Genomic DNA, 21,891 nt, shown 5'->3' on the forward strand with positions numbered 1-21,891 from the left:
GTGACATGGATTACCAGTGTGGAATTAAGTGCTTCTAATGTATACCTTTCTTCTTCACTTTGAAGATGATGCATCCATGTTGCAGAGTATATATGCCACCTTGTTCAAAGAGCACCACATTACAGGCAAAAGGCTGCTCCTTTTGGAAGAAATGGATTTGAAGGATATGGGCATAGTCTCCAAAGGGCATATTATTCATATAAAGGTAAAAACAGATTTAATTTGAAATTGTTTCACTGAAAGACACAGATTTATGGAGGGGTCATAGTTTTTATGGAAGCATTTTTTGTGTCCTGGTAAAGATAGTCAGTTTTATTTTTTCATAAGAATAAAAAATACTGTTTAAAAACAAGGTATTTTTGTAAAATATTATGTGGTTATATTCTAATATATTCCTGTGTTTATATCTGCAGACAGCAATTGAAAAGTTAACTCATGACTACCTGAATCTTTTTCATTTCCCTCCACTAATCAAGGTAAGCATAGTTAACACACAAACATAATTTGACTGTAATAACAGTTTCATAGATCAGGATATATAGAAAAAAAAATTGAAATCTAATAAAAAATATATAATCTTTTCTGTTTATATATATATATATATATTTGCATATTAACATGTTCGGGTGTAGATACCTTGTTCAAACTAATTTTAATATAAGACAACGACAACGTGAGTAAACCCAAAATGCAGTTTTGAAACGATCGTTTCATCTACTAAAGGGAAAGAGTGTATAAAAACCTACCGTATTTGCTCGATTATAAGACGACCCCCCAAAATCTGTAGTTGAGGCAGCGGGTAGACATCTACACGATTCGCATAGGTAACTTCCGCTGCAGCCGGAAGGAGGTGCCGTTAGCAGCAGGGGTTGTCTGCGTCCATCGCGCATACACCCTCCGGCTGTCAGAGAGAATTCCCCGCAGCGGTGCTGGGAACGCTCCTCTCTGACAGCCGGAGAAGGTCTGTGCGATGGACGCAGACAACCCCTGCTGCTAACGGCACCTCCTTTTGGCTTCAGCGGAAGTTGCCTACGTGAACCGCATAGATGTCTACCCGCTGCCCAGACTACACACCAGGGAGTCAGAAGCACCAGAAGCGGAGGTTACCAGACAGAAGGATCCAGGTCCCCTGGAGCGCTGGGGGGGATCTGGATCTTAGTCTCATAGTCACACTTCTATTTGCTCTGAAAAAAACCTTGTCTTATAATGGAGCAAATACAGTATATCACCTATGAGAAAAGTAATTTTAATTATTAACCCTAGTAACTGGTTGTGCCATCCTTGGTGGAAATTTAACGATTGTGATAACTGGCAATTAGTCTTTTTTACTTCAGCCACATTGGAAGGTTTTTGAGCATGAACTGCCTTTTTTAAGGGCATGTCAGAGCATCTTAATCGGATTCAAGTCAAGACTTTGACTAGGTCACTCCAAAAACTTCATTTTGTTTCTTTTGAGCCATTCAGAGGTGGACTTGGGTCAGTAGTGATTTTCACCTAGCAACTCTCCAATGGACGCCATTTTTTGCACTCTCTTATTATGGCACTGTGAACATTGACCTTAACGGAGGCATGTGAGGCCGGTGGTTATTTACACATTAGTCTGGGATAGTTATTGATTTCCTGGATGAGCTCTTGGAGGAACTTTGGTAGACTGACCACTGCTGGAAAGGTTCACCGCTATTCCAAGTTTTCTCCATTTGTAGATAATGGCTCTTATAATATTTTTTTTGGATTCTCAGAGACTTAGAAGTGGCTTTGCAACCCTTCCAGACTGATAGATGTCAACGGATTGTTTCTTATTTGCTCCTGAATTTCTTTAGATTGCGGCTGATTTTTTAGACCTGTTAGCCTACCTCACTTTGCACCACAGGTTCTATTTATCTGATGTTTAGATTCAACAGGCTTGGTAGTAATCATGCCTGTGTGTCTAGTGAAATTGAACCCAATTTTCAATTAAACGTGGTTAAATTGGTTGATTTAGTATCTAAGCGGCCAAATACTTTTTCACATAGGGACAGGCAGGGTTGGATAGCCTTTTTCCATCTCTACATGAAATCCTCTTTCAAAAACTGCATTATGTGGTTATTCGGGTTATCTTTGTCTAGTATTAAAATTAGCGTGACAAATATGCAAAAATAGTGCCAATTGGGAAGGGGCAGATGGTTTTTTTTACTAGTGCACAAAACTAGTTACTATGAGGTTCTATTACATTAATCTTTATTCTGTTGCATTCAAAATACTTTCCACTAAACCAAAAAAATTCCATTGAGTTTATCTGTGAGTGCAACTGAATTATATATAGTACATATTGTCAAGAATTTTTTTTGTCTATTACTGACAATAATAAACTCAGAAAAGAAGGCTGGGATTAATTATTTTTTATCAAAGACTCTCTGATCAGTCAGTGGATAAAAAAATGAATTTCCATACTTGTTTGGTATTTGGGAATGTTCCTGGTTTACTGTCCATGATAGCTTGGTTTTCCCAGGATCTTTAATACTTGAAGTCTTCTATTTGCGCAAGAGTTTTTAAATCATGTTAACTAATATTTTTTCCCCATCAGTTTCCTTCACATACAGAGAATATGTGAGAGCTACTGGTACTCTGGGCCAGTAAGAATCATTACTCCCACCTAGCTCCAGAATGAAGCACATACATATTAATGTGATTATTGCCAACATATCATGTTGAATTGCATCACATTGACTGTAACTACATTAATAGGCACGTTAAATAGAAAAAAAAACAGTTACTAAAACCCTCTCAAATGCCACTTTGGTCATATGCATAATGAGACTTGCTGTGCTCTGTACAATAAAACTCTTCATCGGGGACTTAGTGGGACACAAAGGCTTTGTTAAAATGAAATTAACTCTGTAATGCGGGCAGAGGGAGCTGCATGGTATTCATTCTTTCCTACTCACATCAACTACCATTGCCGTTAAGACCAAGTGTCATTAGTAGCTGTACTTTATGTCAGCCCCAGATAGTGTTAGCTATTACAACTCCTATCATTTGGAGTGAAGTGCAAGAAACAGCAGCTTATATGCATTTTTTAATACAGAAATTGTGACATAATTTCACTCAGTGTGAGCTTTCAAGACTGCAATCCACAAGTGTGAAGAACTGCTATTATACTATGATGGAACATGTTTGGGGCCAAGATATATTATGGCAAAAACATTGTGCTAAAGAGTATTGTGTGTATGCCGTGGCTGATTCTTAAAGGACATTAATGGTGAAATATTTCTAAAAAGCAGTTCTACTACAAAGTGTTAAAAGCTGGGAAATTGGCAGGGGCATTGCTTTGGTAATTTTGGCAGGACATGTGAACTATAATCAAGTCCCTAGTGTCCCCTTGCTGGATAATGCTGAAATGCAGCATGAGGGTCTTGTCACCAAACCCTGGGTATCTTGGTATGAAGGTGTTTGCATAAGATGTGTAGCTAATGCTGTGACAACATCCATATAAATTCACACTTTAGTGGCAGCTTTCAGTGTACCTCTGAACTGGGAAGAGTTCTAGCTGGAAAGGGGCCTGCAAACATCAGATAGCCGTCCAGGTCTAATTAGCGAGTTGGTGAAGAAGCAAAATCATAATCCTCAGAAATGTATTAATCTGGTGTCCACTGGAGACTTTGAGAAAGAGACCTCCATGAAGTGCACTTGAAGATGAACTATAAGGCATTAATGCTGCATCTTGAAGAAGCCATGAAATGGATATGGAAGCATAGAAAGTACATAACCTGTCTAATCTCCATACAATATAAAACATGATGCAAAAGTATTTTTACATCCATGCAGTTTTACATTTTCTTCAGTGACGTGTGCTCAGCCACTGGGGGCTTGTACACTAATGCATTCATCCCTGACAGCAGGGCTGGCCCACCCATGGAGCAGAGTGGGGCAATTGTCCCGGGGGCACTTTTTAAGAGGCGGCAGTTTTCCGCCCCAAACGTCTATAACTGTTCCCAACCTGTGTAGTACACAAATTATTGCAATATTCCCTATCAGTTGCTTGTTTGGTGTGCCAAATGGTTGAATCCTGGTGACTATTAAATACATTACACTCATGACTACTGCATGCATTGATTTCCCCCACCTCACTTACTATACCTTCGTAATGAATTATCAAACCATTGCCAAATCACCAGTTCCTACTGGTCCAACTGTTCCCCCTAATCTTTTTATCTTCTTTCCATCGCTGGCAACATGTTGATATTAATATAAATCACCCTCTAAAGTTTGCAAAGGTGAATAATTGATGACTCTAACATGAAATTATACCATTTATATCTTCTGGGTTTTAGGATCTAGAATTTGAAAACAAAGAAGAAGAAAAAAATGTGAACCTAGAACTCGTTTTTGGATATCATCTGAAGTCAGGAAATAGTCCAGAGGTAATTGAAATTTACAGATCATCAACCTATATTTTTTGAATGCTGTCAATATTGGGGGGGGGGGGGTTTATAGAATATGTAATAATAGGACCTCAGCTATTTAATATTTACTCCCCAGGATAACTTACAGTGCTGAGCTAGATACAGTTGTTGGCTGGTAGGATACAAAGTCATAGCTTTTTTTCTGCTGGTCCTTTCTAAATTCTGAATATTGATACCTTTTGCCATCATAAGAAAAAGTATAGCAAAGTACTGGAACTTTAATTTCCATAGTAAATGCTCATTAGTCACCTTAGGTTGTAATGCTTTCACTAATGAAAAAAATACACTTTACCATAAAAAAATATATAAAATTACATGCACATAGGAATGTCTGCACAAGGCTTATCAACCTACATTTAACGAAACCTTATAAATTCCAGGGTGGTCTGCATCCCAGGCTTTAATCCCATATGTAGCAAAGGCAGAGAGCAAGAAGGGATTGTTTTATCAATAATAATCGCTATCTCAGAAAACACTCTACTATATTCCAATATTAAAACAGCTTTGTAAATGTAAAGAGGGGATAAAGAATCTAATTGTGTGATTTCACATCTCTAATTAAATGTACCATGTAGAAATAGTACATTATTCTGCCTTTCTTAATTTAAGCTACGTGTCATCTAGCCGTGAAAACATGTCAGGACCTTTATAAACATGTCAGGCATGATGTTTTCAGAGCTATTTCATATCCTGAAATGTGTATTGTGCCATTAAACGTATGCTTCATTTGACTCGTTTCAATTTAATCTGTAAGAATACCCAAAGGCCCTGTTTCAAAACCAGGAAAAACATTAAAAAAAACGCAATCATATACGAACTTTGTCTGCACAGTGTCTAGTTAGTAACAATCCTGCCTGACCTTAGACACAAGCTATTGTTAAAAAGTATATAATACATTTACATATTTTGCAATAAAACATCAGTGATTTGCATAACAGTGTCAAAGATTTATTTGATTCTTCCACCTAAAATGACTCATTTTTTTTTCTTTCTTGTATTAAAAAAAAACCCCACTACTCTAAGCTTGTTTGAGAATAATCAAAAATTGGCCATTTAGCTAGAAGTCATTTTCTTTTCAAAAGGCAAATGTTATTTAATCTTTCAGCTGTTCATTGTGCCATCATAAATACTTTCTTTTCAGCACAGTTGTGGAGACTGAAATGAGCACACTAATTGCCTCCTATTTCGACTGACATGTGGTGGTTTAGTGCAAAGAGAACGCAGCGGGGAGAAGGAAATAGAAGCCTGAGAAAATGAGTGCTAATTATTTTCACTGCCTCATGTCAGGCTCTGTGTCAGCCTTGTTTTTACAAACTGGAAGGTTTAGCACTAAATAAAACAAACTGGCGTCATAGTTTGATACACTGGCAGTGTCACGGAACCAGCTGCTCATCTCAAAGACAATATAATGCCTGCATTTGCACGGACACCATCTGACAGCCACTGTGAGCCACTACTAATGAGGATATCACAGTGGTGCCAAGTGAAAGGTGCTGAATTATGTATGATTCTTCATCAGTACAGCATTAGTCCTTTACATCATTATGAGACATTGTTTTCCTGAAGAGATTAAAACATCCTTTTTCCCCTGGAACCTACATTTGTTAAAAGAACACTATTAATGGAATTTTGGGGGAGAGCTTCTCCTTACAGTCTTTATTTCCTTTTCTTTTTTTTTTTTTTTTTGGGAAGGGGTGATAAGAATATCTCATGGGACAAGGCTGTGGAGGGTTGAGACATCGTAGAAATAAAAGAGCGAGGAGCAAATTATCCTTGCTTGTATTATCTAGCTCTTAAATCCGGCATAATAAAGTGAGACAGGGGTTTAACATAATGATAAATAACCCAGGTGCCACCGATGAATGCTCAGCTGTTATAACTCTGAAACAGCAGGTTTCTGCAGCTGAGATACATAATAGCAAAGAATTTACTTGCACTACCAGGATCTCAGACCATCAACATGTTACTACTTTTAATAACAGTTTAAAAAAAAATAATAATAATAAAAAAAAATGATGTTTGTTTCATCTCAGCTAATGTCTACCAACTCCTGGTGCCAAGTTACCTCATCAGAAATCTATATTTCCCACTGGATCAGCAATTTTTTTTAGAATAAGCATAAAGATGGCACGCTGCAGATGACACTGTAGAAACTGTATTAGCTGCAAAGTACAGTTTACAGGATTCCACAGAGGAGGTTTTTTTTTTTAATGGTGGCTGAAGTAGTTTTAGCCATTTTTGAGTAGCCTAAAGAACAGAGGCATGGACTCCACTAGTTAGTAGCATATCCTTTAAGTCCTGCTTCTAACACAGACATTGAGGACGAAATGTTCACTTGCTGCCTAATATATCCCACCCAGTGACAGGTGCCATGATAACAATATTATCAGTGTTATTCACCTGATGGTGAATGGTCATAATGTTATGGCTGATTGGTATAAATGATAATTTTATAAAGTGATGTAGTATTTCAATATGTATGGATGGAACCAGCCAAGGAATGTATCTTATGTAAACATGAAGCTACATTTACAAGGGAAAATGGAAAAACACTACAACTAGGAGATTAGACTGGGGGTGAAATTACATCAGAAGCACCATATGTCACTGAGCTCTAAAACGTAAAGAAAATAAAAATGTTTTGTAAGCAGTTATAAGTAGGAATCATGCAGAGGATTGCCAAACATATTTGGAGCTCACAAGTGGAAGTACATAGCACTCTGGAAAAACTCTTGTTCCCTGATGCTCAAAATTGTAAATAAAACTTAAAATAATAGCACCACTGAGGTAACCAGGCTACAGTGTTCCATCTCATAGCTTGCTTAGGTCTGAAATAAGCAATAAGTGTCTGTAGTCAGTGAGTGCAGGTCAAAGAACAAGCTCTATTTCAGCAGTTAAAAGAATTGACAAGCAGGTTACTCCTGGTAACGGCTATTAAATGCAATATTTCTCATAGGCTACGTACCCTAGAGCCGTAATTAAGATACTTTTGTCTTCTACTATAAATGCCAACAGAAACGAGCCATATTCATAGTTATGCTAATTTCCCATTAAGTATAAAGAGTAGTGGCAATTTGTACTAATCAATATTCATAGCAACGTGCAATATTTTTATGCTAAATTTACCCATCAAATGCTTAGCCTATTATCCTCTATGAGCTTGGAATGCATTGACTGAATCTTGCGAATTGCGGTATCATACACTGTATGGATAGAATGCAGTCAACAGTAGCAGCTAAGAAAGTCAATTGACCAGTAGTGTGTTCACTAATGAAAGCCTGCTCTTTAAACCAGTAAGAAGAACCTATTTGATGTTATATTGATTATTGATAAAGTGTTTATATTAACATTTTGCCATTTTAACCTTTAAAATAAAACAAATAAGCCATAGTTCATCGAAACACATTGTAATCATGCCAGAAGAAACCACTGAGCCACGTTATCAATGAGATTTACATTATATGTTTTGTTTATTGGTACACTGTTTGAGAAGCATTTTAGAATGTTGTGTTATCATTCATGTACCTGAGACACTGGCCCCATTTAATCTCATTTAGTTGGCTCAAAGAAACATGATAGCCCAAAGCTCATGTTGCACCAATGCTAGCCCATAGCTCCTTGGTTCCCTGCAACATACCTAGTAATGTGCCCAAAGTATTTATTTTTTTAGTTGAAGCAAAAGAGCTTCAGGGCCGGCCTTAGGGGTGTGCGGCCGCACAGGGCACCATGGCAACAGGGGCGCCTGCCCGGGTCTTTAATTTAAGCGTCGATTTTTGGTTTTGTTAACATCCTCCATATTAAATAAAGTTAAAACAAACAAAAAAAACCACGATGTTTCAATTTAAGTCCCGGACCGGGGCGCGGAGCGGTTGCTCGTGAAGTTTTCAGCGACCGCTCGGCGCCCCTCACTCTAGTCGCGGTGCCGGCGTTTTTTTATGCTGAACGCCGGAATTATTCCGCCGCTCAGCTGTGAAGTGCGCACCGCGGCAGATCGGGAAGACGGACGCCTCCCGCTCCCAACGCAGGACTCCGGCAACGAAGTAAGTAAGGATAGGGAGAAGGGGCAGGGGGGGGAGGCAGTGAGAAGGGGATGGGGGGTTTGCCAGAGGAGTAGTCTGCACAGGGCACCAGAACACTTAAGGCCGGCTCTGGTGACATTAGCCTGTGCTGACATCAGAAGCACTATACGTGAAGCTAGAGTATTGTCACCAATGCATACGCATGCTGCAATTTTTGCGACAATTTATGTGGCTTGCATGTGTGATGCAGTCAGGTGCCCTGTTCTGACCCTTCTAAAGGCTTCCAGGTTGCAAAAACTAGTTGATAAAATTCACAGAGGCTAGGTAAGTACAAGCACCACAAGCTGGAAATGCTCATGCTTAAATCATACTTAAATAGTTTACATCCTATTTACTACGGTCTCTGTGGACAGGAAGAATAATGTGATAAAAAGTGACTGTTTTAAGGTTTCAGATTTTAAAGCTCTTTCTTTACAATTGTAGGACTGCAAATGGAAAATGTACATGGAGCTAGACGGTGATGAAATTGCTATAACATATATTAAAGATGTCATGTTCAGCAGAAGCCACTCAGATGCAGAGATTCTAAGAATGACAAAAGTAAGAAACAATGCTCACAGGTGCATATATGAAAGGGGAACTGTCACAGCTTTTAGCATCACTTAATTTATTAAAACTGGGTACACGGGGGACAGGGACAAAGGTAAAGGGCAATTATAAAATATATATACACACAGTCATGTGAAAAAGGCACACTCTTTGAAATCTATATTTTCACATATCAGGACAAAATAACAATCACCTGTCCCTTAGCAGGCCTGAAAATTAGGTGATGAACACATGACAGGTTACACCGTATGATGATTTTTTCAACAAAAACAGTCAAAATGGAGAAGCCATGTGCGAAAAGTATACCATTACTGCTTCTATAGGAGTCAAGATGCTAAGTAGCAGAAAGGTGCTGGTAATCAAATGCCCTTTATTAAGTTTGACCACCTCTAAAAACTGAAATTTTAACAGTTTGCTGCTCTGGAACATTCAGGCCATTTCTTTTTTCCCTTCTCTTTCTTTCTCCACCTTCTCTTTGATCCCTTTGTCACTCTCTCCCTTTCTCATCTCTTTGTTCTGTTTCCTCTCCCACCCTTTCCCTTTATCAATCCTTGTCATTTAGAGTACTTCACCCCATGAGTTAATCAAAGTGGGAATATTTAGTTTGATAGTTGTTTCCTATTTTACAAAACTCTTCATGGCATTCACTTGCAAAATTAACAAAATAAATACATAAATTAAATTATGTAAAATACATAAAATTAACAATAACATTAACAATCACAAGGCACATTTATACAGAATGAGAAATATCCTGTGCTTTGGGACCAGTTTACCATATTTTTTTTTCTTTTGTGTCCTCAGCCACCGTTCGTAATGGAGAAATGGATAGTAGGCATAACAGAAAATGAAACTGTTGAGTGTTTGGTGACCTATGAGGTATGAGATTAATTGGAATTAAGGAAAAGTTATTGAACACAAATCAGATTTCCAGTCTTGAGGGTTGCTTATTCACAAGAATTACTGGTCTAATTTTATCTTAGAAAAAGGAATCATCCTGTAAAACTAGGAGTTTTAGTAAACCAAGTGTTTAGCAAATCCAGGGGCAATTGCCCCCCAGGCCACCCTGAATCTAATGTGGATGAGTGGCAGTAAATTGTGGCTTTCAGACGTCCCGTATATGATGACTTTTTTTTTTTTTTTTAGTGTACCGATTACTTCCAATCCCATCACATTACATCTATATGCGTTAGAAAATCAGGAAAGGATGGGCATGGATGGTGGGCTGGTTCGGTGGCGCAGCGTGCCACTTGAATAGATTTGCCCCCCAGGCCTTAGGCTGCTAGCCCTCCCCTGAGTAAATCCAAAAGAAGAGACTGACAAATTTGAGTTTAGCAAATCTGATCCACGTATTATGTTCCCATGTATTACAATGAGTACAAATTTTTACGAAAAAATGCTGTTAAGAAACAATGCCTTCAAAAATACACCTGTCAAGTTTACTTTTAGTATTTAACAAAATGCAAAGTGAGTGAACATAAAAATCTAAATCAAATCAATACATATTGTGACCCCTTTTTGACCTTAAAATCAAGTCACCTAGCTGTTCCTTTAATAAAACAACCTATTTTGTCAGATTTTTTAAAACAAGCTTGGACTGGTAACTGGTAAAATAGCTCTTACTGGGAATTGGGGAGTAACAAGGACAGAGTCATCTTTAGACTGCTGCCAATCGGCTAAGTATTTCCCAAACGTATAGACAACATTAATTTTATTTTTGAAGATCATTTGTTCTGCTATAATATTTTGGTTTAATTTATAGGCAGAATGTTTATTGATTTTTTAAATCTTTTTTTTTCTCTCCTTTCTTTAATGCTTATCCCACTAGAACGATGTCAGGACTCCAAAATTAACAAAGCACATTCACAAAATTCATTGGAACAAGATGAAAATGCAAGATGCCGTGAAGTCAGTCCAACTTGCAATAAAGCCATCGCTAGTAAACTCTGAAAGCAGGCCCAGCAACAATTCCAGTAAGATTATACAATTACAGAATGAAACGGCTCAACCACAAATCATTGAATTAAATAGCTCTGAGTTTTGATGTAATTTAGCTTAATCTGTACACACAATACAACTTCTACTATGAGAAATTGGCAGATTTGAAAAACTGGCAAGGGTATACCTAATAAAGTACTAAGATGAACTTGGTATGTAACAAGTGAATCAAGTATTTTTATAATAAAAAACAGGCTGAGGGAGAAATATATATGGGCACAAATTCTAAAGTGCCAGTATACTCAAAAGCAAGTACAGTAAGAGAGGCAAGTAGGATATGGCAAAAACCAGCCTCATACTTTATATGGTGTCTATAAACATGTGGTATCCTAAGTAAATGCTTAGTCTGTCTTGGGTTGGTGGGGGTGATTTTTATTCCAGTCAGTGCGAGTGTGATATATATATATACACATATATACACACACATACACACATATACACACACACTGTTACAGATTATAACACCTGTATCCCCACAAAGTATATGCTGTTAATTTTTAAAAACGGTTAGATTTTTTGATAATTTCCCATATTTTCTGATACTCCTAGCTCCTTTACAGATTTTTGACTCTTCTTTCTCATCTGTTCCAGGTGTCGACTGTGAGTGGATCTACACACTGAGAAAGCGCCAGTTGGCCATACACATGTCTCCTCAACGTGCATCGGGCATTCCTTGTTCTCAGTCCTCCAGTTTAACAAACCTATCTCAAATATTACCATATCTTCACAACCAAGAATCTTATGCTGCTGCCGTAAGACGAACACGTGTCAGTACGACCTTACAAGTTACTCCCATCAATTATTCTCGTAGCTCTTCACCAACACAATTTGGACTGGCAAAAAATATGTCATCCTTGTCTATCCAAAGTTCCAAATGCAGCAGTGCCTCAAGTACAGCTTCTGATAGCCCTTCCGAGAGAGAGAAATCAAGGGTCAACTCTAGGTATCACCACAATGCCCAGAGCTCCATCCAAAGGAGAAGTGGTGGAAAAATCCCACAAGCCAGCACAGGAAAGTATTACAGGCTTCCCCAAATGACACGGGATAATCTGACACGGTCCCATGAACACAGGTCAAATAGAACTGGCCACTACCAAAGCAGGCACATACCTGGAATGCCAGTGAAAACAGAACCCACCACGCCTTCCAATGGAGAAGACAACAAGGGTAATAATGATAATGGATGGGTAAAAGTGGAATATTCAAAAAAAGGTCATAAGCATACCGGAGTATCCAAGTCGAAACCTAAGGCATTCGGACGTAATCGCAATAACATGTAAAATAAGGGCTATTTATTAAAATATACACTAATTTAATTAGGTTTAATGCAATCAAATGTGCAATGGGATACACATTTTCTTTTTATATCTATTTTTACTTACCATTGAAGTGTTTCTATAAAATTGTAATTTTTTTTTTTAAATAAAAGTAAATTCTATGGCTCACAGCTATGTTTCAGTTTGGTTCTTGCGCAATCTCAATGTTAAAATGCAAGTTTTTGACAGATTTAATTTACAGGTGCATTAGAGCAGCCAACATATTTGTAATAAATATATTCACTACACTCTGGAGAATTAGATTAACTGCCATTAGTATTAACTGGAAAAAAGGATCTTAACCAATCTTTCTATTTTGGTGTAGGGCTGAAACAACTAATTGCTAAAATCGATAATGAAAATCGTTGTAATCGATTTTCATCATCGATTAATCAAATCGATTTTTATCAATTATAAAAATTATAATCCGACCTCAAACAGAGATCGGATTATAACACTAGAATCCAGATCCCCCGCAACGCTGCAGGGGACCTGGATTCCCCTCACTGTCGGCCGGTCTCTCACTTCCGTCTCTCTACCCCTCCCATATACCCCTCTGACTCCTCCCCCTCCCTTACATCACTCTGCCTCTCTACCCGGCTCCGTTACTGACTTCATAGAAGCCTCAGCGTAAGTGAAGGGCAGTAACGGAGGCTGTCTGTGCGATGCGTGCAGACCCCCACCGGCTGACAGAGAATCATCCTCTCTGTCAGCCGGTGGGGGTCTGCATCGCACAAACAGCCTCCGTTACTCACCTTCACTTACGCTGAGGCTTCTATGAAGCTGCAGTGAAAGCTCCTGTAAGTAACGGAGCCGGGTAGAGAGGCAGAGCGGTGTATGGGAGGGGGGAGGAGTCAGAGGGGTGTATGGGAGCCATCCTCCCACACACCACTCTGGCTCCTCCCCCTCCCATACGGCACTCTGCCTCTCAACCCGGCTCCCTGGTGTCTTGTGAACCTCCGTGGCTGACAGGAGGCAGAGTGGAGTATGGGAGGGGGGGGAGGAGGCAGAGTGGAGTATGGGAGGGGGCAAAGTGATGTATGGGAGGGGGAAGAGGCAGAGTGGAGTATGGGAGGGGGCAAAGTGATGTATGGGAGGGGGAAGAGGCAGAGTGGTGTATGGGAGGGGGGAGGAGGCAGAATGGAGTATGGGAGGGGAAGGAGCCGAAGTGATGTATGGGAGGGGGAGGAGGCAGAGTGGAGTATGGGAGGAGGCAAAGTGATGTATGGGAGGGGGCAAAGTGATGTATGGGAGGGGGAAGAGGCAGAGTGGTGTATGGGAGGGGGGAGGAGGCAGAATGGAGTATGGGAGGGGAAGGAGCCGAAGTGATGTATGGGAGGGGGAGGAGGCAGAGTGGTGTATGGGAGGGGGGAGGAGCCAGAGTGGTGTATGGGGGGTATTATGAATTTCAGGGCATATAGGGGGTATAAGGCATATCGATATTAGGCATATCAGGGGGGGCATAAAACATATCTGGGGTAAAAGGTATATCAGGGGGCTCAGTTGCATATCACTGGCATATAAGGAGTATAAGGCATATCGGGGGCACAGTGGCATATCAGAGGGCACAGTGGAATCTCTGGCATATAAGAGGTATAAGGCATATATGGGGGCAGAGTGTCAAGCTGGGGGTCAGATGTGCATAACCGGGGGCAGTTTGGTAAATAAAAAAAAATTTAAACAAGTTTTTTCTCATAGTTTTTCTTAAATATGAATTAATATTTACTAATAACTTTGTATTAAAAGCTAGTTTGATAAACACTGTTTGGGTTCTTGTAGCTTTTATTATGTCAGTAAAATAAGAAGGTGAATAGAGAGAGGCCATTGTGATAAAGAGATGAAAGTGTAAATTGTACGTTTATTACATTATTTTAAATTGAAAAAAAAAATAAAATTTTTTATCCGATTAATCGAAAAAATAAATCGGCCAACTAATCGATTATTAAACTAATCGTTAGTTGCAGCCCTATTTCGGTGTAACTTCTATTCACAGCAGCTTGTGGGGGTTGTTAAGTGGGGGTTGCAAAAATCTAATACCTTGAAGGGAAACAGAGGAAAAAAAAACCAATACAAAACCATACATTTCCACACGTTAAATGAAAATGAATAAACTTTGTAACATGTTACATTTGTCTTCACGAAAACCCTCAAACTATTTTTTTTAATTACTTCTTGAAAAAAAAAAAAAAATGAATTATTTTCTTCCTGACGGGCCCTTATATAGTTCATGCAAATATTTATTGTCTCTGTTTAACATTGTGGATAATAGATTTCAAAGACGGTTGGTTTTTTTTGGATTTTTTTAAAAAAAAAAAAAAAAAAAACAACAATAGAACAAGATCCATGATTAACCATTTGAGCAGAGTGGGGTTGAGCCAATGCATTGCTTTACTTATGTATTGTTCGCACTCTTGGCAACCAAACAGTTAAACATGCTGTGCCCCTTCAGCATGAAGAATTGGAAATCTGTTTGTATGGGGGGGGGGTTGTTTTGTACTGTAAATCACAGCCCTGTTGCAGAGATGCAGTCAGCAGCTGGAGATTATGGTAGATAATAGACAGGAACTTCTGGGCTCCAGGCCCTTTACAATACACTTTAATGGAGCTGGAATACACTGGCATTTTACCAACTAGAACCAGACATGTGGCAACCTTACTCATTATATTTCAAATATAGATATGCAATTCCAAAGCCACTTTTAAACAATATATCTATCCATGGGAGCATCCATAGCTATGATTTTCTGCTTTTGTGCTCATTCTAATTGTAATAATACAAGCAGAGATGGTTATAAGTAATCAAATCAGTCGCCGATCTTCAAAGGAAATGCTATTGCTTATTTTCATGTTGATTGGTGGCAATCAATGCAAAAGCAGTTACAGTAATAAGATGCATTAGAACCGTGTACTACTGTAGAAATCCACTGTAAAAGCCCGTTAGAAACTAATTTGGGAGTTGAAAGAAAATTATTTTTACCTGTCTTGATTTAGTGGTTTAGTGACACAATAAATGCACAATCAACACTTCATGTAAAACACGATGAGAATAAGTGCAAAGTTATTTACAACCTTAAGTGTTTTCCAAGACATTCTTTTCAAATATTTAGATTGTTCTATTACTGGTTCTTATATGGGAAATAAAATCAGAAATATAAGGTTGTTGGTAGGTACAACAGTACATGCCACCAGAAGACCAACAATTTACACAGCGCTTCTTACAGTACACATTTTAAAGAGTATGACAAAACTGGAACTGACAGACAAACTAATACATTAGGTAAAGAGGACTCTACTTCTATTGTAGAAAGAAATGTTGAATATCAGCTGTTTTAAATTGTGTAATAGATTCTAACCTACAAATGCTACACTTTCACTCTTCATGCAACACTAAATGTGACAGAAAATGTGATCTAAATGAAAAAAAGCTATACATTATATATTATATTATATTTGTTAAAAAAAAGCTATCCTCCTTGTTTGGTTGCTTTGGTAAATTATTTTATTGAAGCAGGCGAAGGCGCTAATGAGCTGCAAGTGAAAGCCAACCAAACCCCAGTCATGCTCAGTAAAGATGGCTAGCCAACTCTCCGTTCGGATTCATATGCATATTTTTTAAACTACACAATGTGTGCTTATCTCTTTAAAGTATGATTTCAAATTAACAGCTGAACTGGCAGTTATTTTTCATTCTTTAATATTAGCCTCTGCTGCATATATATATATATATATATATATATATATATATATATATATACACATATATATATATATATATATATATATATATATATATATATACACACACACATATATATATATATATATATATATATATATATATATATATATATATATATATATATATATATATATATATATATATATATATATATATATATATACACACACACACACACACATATATACATACACATATATAGACCCTGTTGCCAATATATTTTATATTGGAAAAAATTACTCCCTCCGCCAAACACACCAAAAAAAATATTTGCCACACTTACTGCTGATTAGGGGAAGATCAGGAATACTGTGAAAGTCAGTGCAGTCTTCCCTCCTTCTGACCCTACCGTGACATTCAGAGGTCCTCTCCCCCATAATCATCTCACTCTCATTCACTAAACCACACCTCTACTTACTCCCTGTAGTTCAGGTATAGATCAAATAAACACATTTAAACAGCATGTATAGATCAACTGAATAATGCTGTATTTACAGATATACATAAATAATGTATGGAAACATAGCATTGCAGGTATAGATTAACAGAACACACAAACCCAGCATTGCAGGGATAGATCAACTTGAAATCACATGTAAACTCAGCACTGAGGGTATAGATGAAACAAACAATACATGAAACAGCACTGCAGGTATTGATCAACTGAATAAAACATGCAAATACAGGGTTTGTAGGTATACATAAATAATGTATAGAAACATAGCATAGCAGATATAGATCAAACGAATAACAAAAAAACCCAGCTTTGCAGGTATAGATCAATTGGAATTCACATAAAAACTTACTTACAATTTCAGTAGCCCTCCTTTGAGCTATCTCCAATATACTAATATATCTTTCTGGAGATGGAATCACCAGAACTGTACACATTACTCTAGAGGAGGTCTGACCAGAGTTCTGTAAAGTGGCAGAACTCTTTATGCTACCAATGTCTCTAGCTACACAACCCATTACCAGTTTTACTCAGAAATAATTACTCCTCAAGTCCCTCTCTTCTATCACTGACAGAACAGTGCAACCAATGTTATATTCTATTTTAGCATTTTTATGTCCCAAGTGCATTATTTTAGGTGTATCAACACTAAACCATTATTCAAATCTACTTAAATAATTTGGGATTCGGCATGTTCCACCAGGATGGCTAACATCTCTGCATAATCTGCAAAAAAGGCATTCCTTACCATTAAAACCTTTGTTAAAATATAGCTAATAAGAACATGAAAAAGTATAGGTCCTAATACTGTTCCATGTGTTACCCCCAGGTAACAAAAACTTCCTCTGAAAATACACTATGTATATTAATCAACATTATGTGTGCCATGTATACAATAATCCGGATCGGCTACTTTATGTTACATGAGATAAATGTATATTTCTATACAAACTTTCTGGCATTGTATATTTTTGGGGAAAAATAAGCATATATGTCTGGGTTAAAAAAAAAGAAAACAAAAAAAAAAACAAAACAGGATTTTAAAATATTCAAGTGCACAATATGAAACACATTAGCAGTAACAAGCACATTCATTACAAGACTTCAAATGGAAATAGCCTTATGCATTCCTCGCATACAATAATACATTTCCTCTGCATGATATTTCATGCTTTTCAGCTGAGATAAAAACAAACAATAGTAAGTGATTTGATAATTATTTAAAAAAGCACACTTTGTATAATGCAGTAATGAAACTGAATGTCATAGGTACAGGTACATTATTAAGTAAGGGCTTCTGCTTAAAAGGGGGAATAGTACAGGTATCCTACAAAATAATTGGTAGGTAAAATGTGTAAGTAAAATAGGATTACAGCATGAAAGTATATCTTGAAAAATGTTCGGTTGCAATACTAATGGAAATTAACTGGAATCTGTAACTAAATACCTGTGTACTGTGCCCAGGATATCCTGATGCTACCTGCTTGATAGCATGGAAACTGGTTATTCTGGGGTCACTTTCACTACTATAGATGAAATTCACCAAATGAAATTCACCATTCAAAGTCCCCACTTCCCTGAAAACTTTTATGGAGGTTTTAATTTTAAACATGGTCACAAGAAATTATTTATAAACTCAGGGATACTGCTAGGTTGTGCAGTTTAAAAAAAGTCCTTGCTAAAGAAAAAGAAAAAAAAGTGTATTTTATCTTTGAAAGTTGTTGAAGGTTGAAAGTCAACACAATGAAAGCATCTGCAAATATACAAAGAGAATATCTTGTAATATTACAGTTCATGGGGAGAAATACTGAAACCAAATGCTTAAGCATGTTTGAATACATCATATTTCTCATAAAGTTTTCTGTTGAGCATTTGCAAAGAGGATAATGATATACAAATTTAGTGCCAGTGTGTGCAACTTAATAACACTTTCTTGTGTGCTGTTGTATAGATCTACAATTACATCAAATTCTGTACAAATAAACATCTGGCAGTTTGTATTTAGAAGAAACATCTTGCGCATTATCCCTGCTACATGAGGTTGTCTAATAAGAAAAGCATAGCCATTTCCTCATTAAAGCAGAATACAATTTGATCACATTTTTATTGTCTCTAAATATAAATCTAAAAAGGTTCTTTGGGATAACTGGTACATGCATTTGAAATTAAATGTTCAATTGTTTGGCAGTAACCACTAAATGACAAAATGGTGCCCTGTCTGCAGTTACTTATTTCTTATAAGTTTGTTGGTTAATCGGAACAAAAATAGAAAGTCAGAACAACAGTGGCCCTCTGTGTCACTTACCGCTTGCTTCCACTGAATTTTTCCAGCAGTGTTGGTGATGCATGTTTAAACAAACCAGGGACACTTTAAGTCCTCTTTATTTGAAAGATCATATGTAGAGTTTTAAGTGTAAGGTGCCCTTGATTGTTAGATGCACCAATCATTTAGAAGATATTTATGGGTAATAATTCACTAGTTGTTTTTATCTGGAATATACAGTGCAGTGGCCTGCAATTATTGCATCTCTATCAGTATATTATGAATTTGATTTGAATTCTGGTTGCAAATGCAAGCAAAACATTAAAAAAGACAATCAGACTTAAGACATGGTTTTAATTGTTCAAATATTTTGTATATCTTTTTTTCTATTGCCAAAATGCTGGTCTCCCTAGCACCAGCAACCCCCCAACCACTCCTTACATAATGCTAGTCTTAGTGCCTAAAACATGAAGGCTCAGACATAGCATCTGAGGACCTTGAAGGAGCAATAAAACTGGTGCCGGCCTACCTCCTCCTGAGCCAGCAAAGGTTAGGTTGCTGTATGTGTGTACACCGATCAGCCATAACATAATTACGACTGACAGGGGAAGGGAACAACACTAACAACCTTGTTAAAATGGCACCAGTCAGTGGGTGGGAGATATTAGGCAGCAAGTGAACATTTCGTCCTCAAAGTCAATGTGTTAGCAGGAAAAATTGCAAGTGTAAGGATCCAAGTGACTTTGACAAGGGCCAAATTCTGATGGCTAGACCTCCTTGTCAGAGCACCTCCAAAACTGCAGATCTTGTGGGATGTTCCTGGTCTGCAGTGGTCAGTACCTATCAAACGTGGTCAAAGAACAAAAAGCACTGAACCGGCGACAGGGTCATGAGCGGCCAAGGGTCATTGACGCACGTGGGGGTTACAGGCTGACCAGCGTGGTCAAATCCAACAGACAAACTACTATAGATGTGCTCTGATAGAAAGTGGTCAGAACACACAGTGCATTGCAATTTGTTGCTTATGGGGCTGCATAGCTGCAGACCTGTCAGGGTGCACATGCAGACCCCTAACGCCAAAAGCGCCTACAATGGGTATAGGAGCATAAGAAATGGACCACAGAGCATTGAAAGAAGGTGGCCTGTTCTGATGAACTTTGACAGGGGCCAAATTGTGATGGTGAAACGACTGGGTCAGAGTATGTCCAAAACCGCAGCCAAGGGCAGCCAAGGCTCATTGACGCACGCGGTGGGGGCGAAGGCTGGTCCGTGAGGTCAAATCCAAAAGAAGAACTACTGTAGATCAAGTTGCTGAAAAAGTTAATGCTGGTTCTAAAAGAAAGGTGTCAGAACACATAGTGAATGGCAGACCAGTCAGAGTGGCCATGCCGGCCCCTGTCCACTGCCAAAAGCGCCTAGAATGGGCATGTGAGCATAAGAACTGGACCACAAAGCATTGGAAGTGGGGGCCTGGTCTGATGAATCACGTTTTATTTTACATCACGTGGATGGGTTGGTGCACCTGCAGCGCTTACCTGGAGAACACATGGCACCAGGACGCATCCATGAAGGCCTCTCTTCACACTTTATAGGATTTAAAGGATCTGCTGCTAACATCTTGGTGCCAGAAACAAAAGCATACCTTGAGAGGTCTAGTGGAGTTTTGGTGGCAAAAGGGGGGCCTACACAATATTAGGCAGGTGGTCATAATGTTATGGCTGTGTAAGTACCATATTGGCTCAATTATAGGCCGCACCTGAGTACATACACTTGAATTCTAAGTGTAATAGATATGCTGCCACTCTGCCCTCCCCCACAAAATTAGGTAAGAATGATTTGGATAAACTAGGGGACTGGGTAACTAAGTGGCAGATGAGATTCAATATAGATAAGTGTAAGGTAATGCACTTTGGTACCAAAAACAAGCATGCAACTTACACTCTAAAGGGCATTGCATTGGGAAAAGCAGAACATGAAGGGCTTGGGTATAATTGTAGACCATAGACTTAGCAACAAAGTGCAGTGCCAGTTGGCGGTTGCAAAAGCCAATAAGGTATTGGCATGCATAAAGAGGAGTATTAAATTACAAGATGAAAATATAATTGTACCTCTTTTTAATGCAATGGCGAGTCCTCACCTTGAATATGCAGTGCAATTTTGGGCACCAGTTTTTAAGAAGGATGTTATAGAATGGATTAGGCAATGGATAAGTGACAGACAACAGAGGGTTGTAGTCGATAGAGTATATTTGGAGCAAGGTCTCGTTACCAGTGCGGTACCTCAGGAATCTGTACTTGGTTAGTGATATTGCAGAAGGTTTTGCTGATGACAAACATTTGCAGTAGGGTTGATGTTCCTGGAGGAATAAGCAAAATGGCAAATGATTTAGGTAAACTGGAAATATGGTCAGAGCTGTGGCAACTGGTATTTAATGTGGACAAATGCAACGTAATCTTTAGGATGGGTGTGGCGGTCGCACCTAAGGGTATGATGGCTGTAAGGGTCTTCCAATATAACCAGGGGATGGATACACCGTATTTGCTCGATTATAAGACGAGGTTTTTTTCCAGAGCAAATGCTCTGAAAAATACCCCTCGTCTTATAATCGAGGTCGTCTTCTAATCAGACCTCGATTAGGTTGCCAGGCTGCTTTGGTCGCGAGCAGCGTCTCTTCTTCTAGCAGCAGGAGAACAGGAAGCTAGTAGAGTGTCACATAACTCTGCCTCCCCCCTCCTTCCTCTGGGGGCGGGGCCAGAGAAGTTGCTCGCACAGCCGGGCCCCTGCAGAAGTCTTCGAGTGAGAGATCTGCAGTTCAGGTAAGGGGGTGGGGGAGGGTTTTTGTGATTAATGTGTGAAGTATGTGTGATTAATGGAATGAATGAGTATTTAAATGTTTGTGAATGAGTGTGTGTATGATAGCATGGATGTGTAAGGTGGGTGGTGGTGGTAGCATGGCATAGGGAGGCTGTACTCACACTCATATCATCCCCAGGTTCCAGCATGTACTGGCTGCCTTGGCTTGATAGGAGTGTGATTGTTGTTAGCAGTTTA

At 38.5% G+C, this 21,891-nt stretch overlaps 1 protein-coding gene across 1 annotated transcript in view; it reads left to right on the forward strand.

Annotated features, from left to right (window-relative positions):
• The window catches only part of LOC149285963 (mitogen-activated protein kinase kinase kinase 20-like), a 59,985-nt gene extending 47,637 nt beyond the window's left edge, over window positions 1-12,348 (forward strand). Inside the window, exons 13-19 of the mRNA XM_089494723.1 lie at window positions 66-205; window positions 414-476; window positions 4,311-4,400; window positions 8,945-9,061; window positions 9,875-9,949; window positions 10,899-11,043; window positions 11,660-12,348. Of these exons, the coding sequence (XP_089350849.1) occupies window positions 66-205; window positions 414-476; window positions 4,311-4,400; window positions 8,945-9,061; window positions 9,875-9,949; window positions 10,899-11,043; window positions 11,660-12,348 (1,319 nt within the window). The remainder of the gene's footprint in view (window positions 1-65; window positions 206-413; window positions 477-4,310; window positions 4,401-8,944; window positions 9,062-9,874; window positions 9,950-10,898; window positions 11,044-11,659) is intronic.
• Window positions 12,349-21,891: the final 9,543 nt, after the last annotated feature.

The sequence above is a fragment of the Sceloporus occidentalis genome, unplaced genomic scaffold (assembly GCF_023333645.1).
Source record: "Sceloporus occidentalis isolate IW3139 unplaced genomic scaffold, rSceOcc1.0.p SCAF_74, whole genome shotgun sequence".
Taxonomy (NCBI): domain Eukaryota; kingdom Metazoa; phylum Chordata; class Lepidosauria; order Squamata; family Phrynosomatidae; genus Sceloporus; species Sceloporus occidentalis.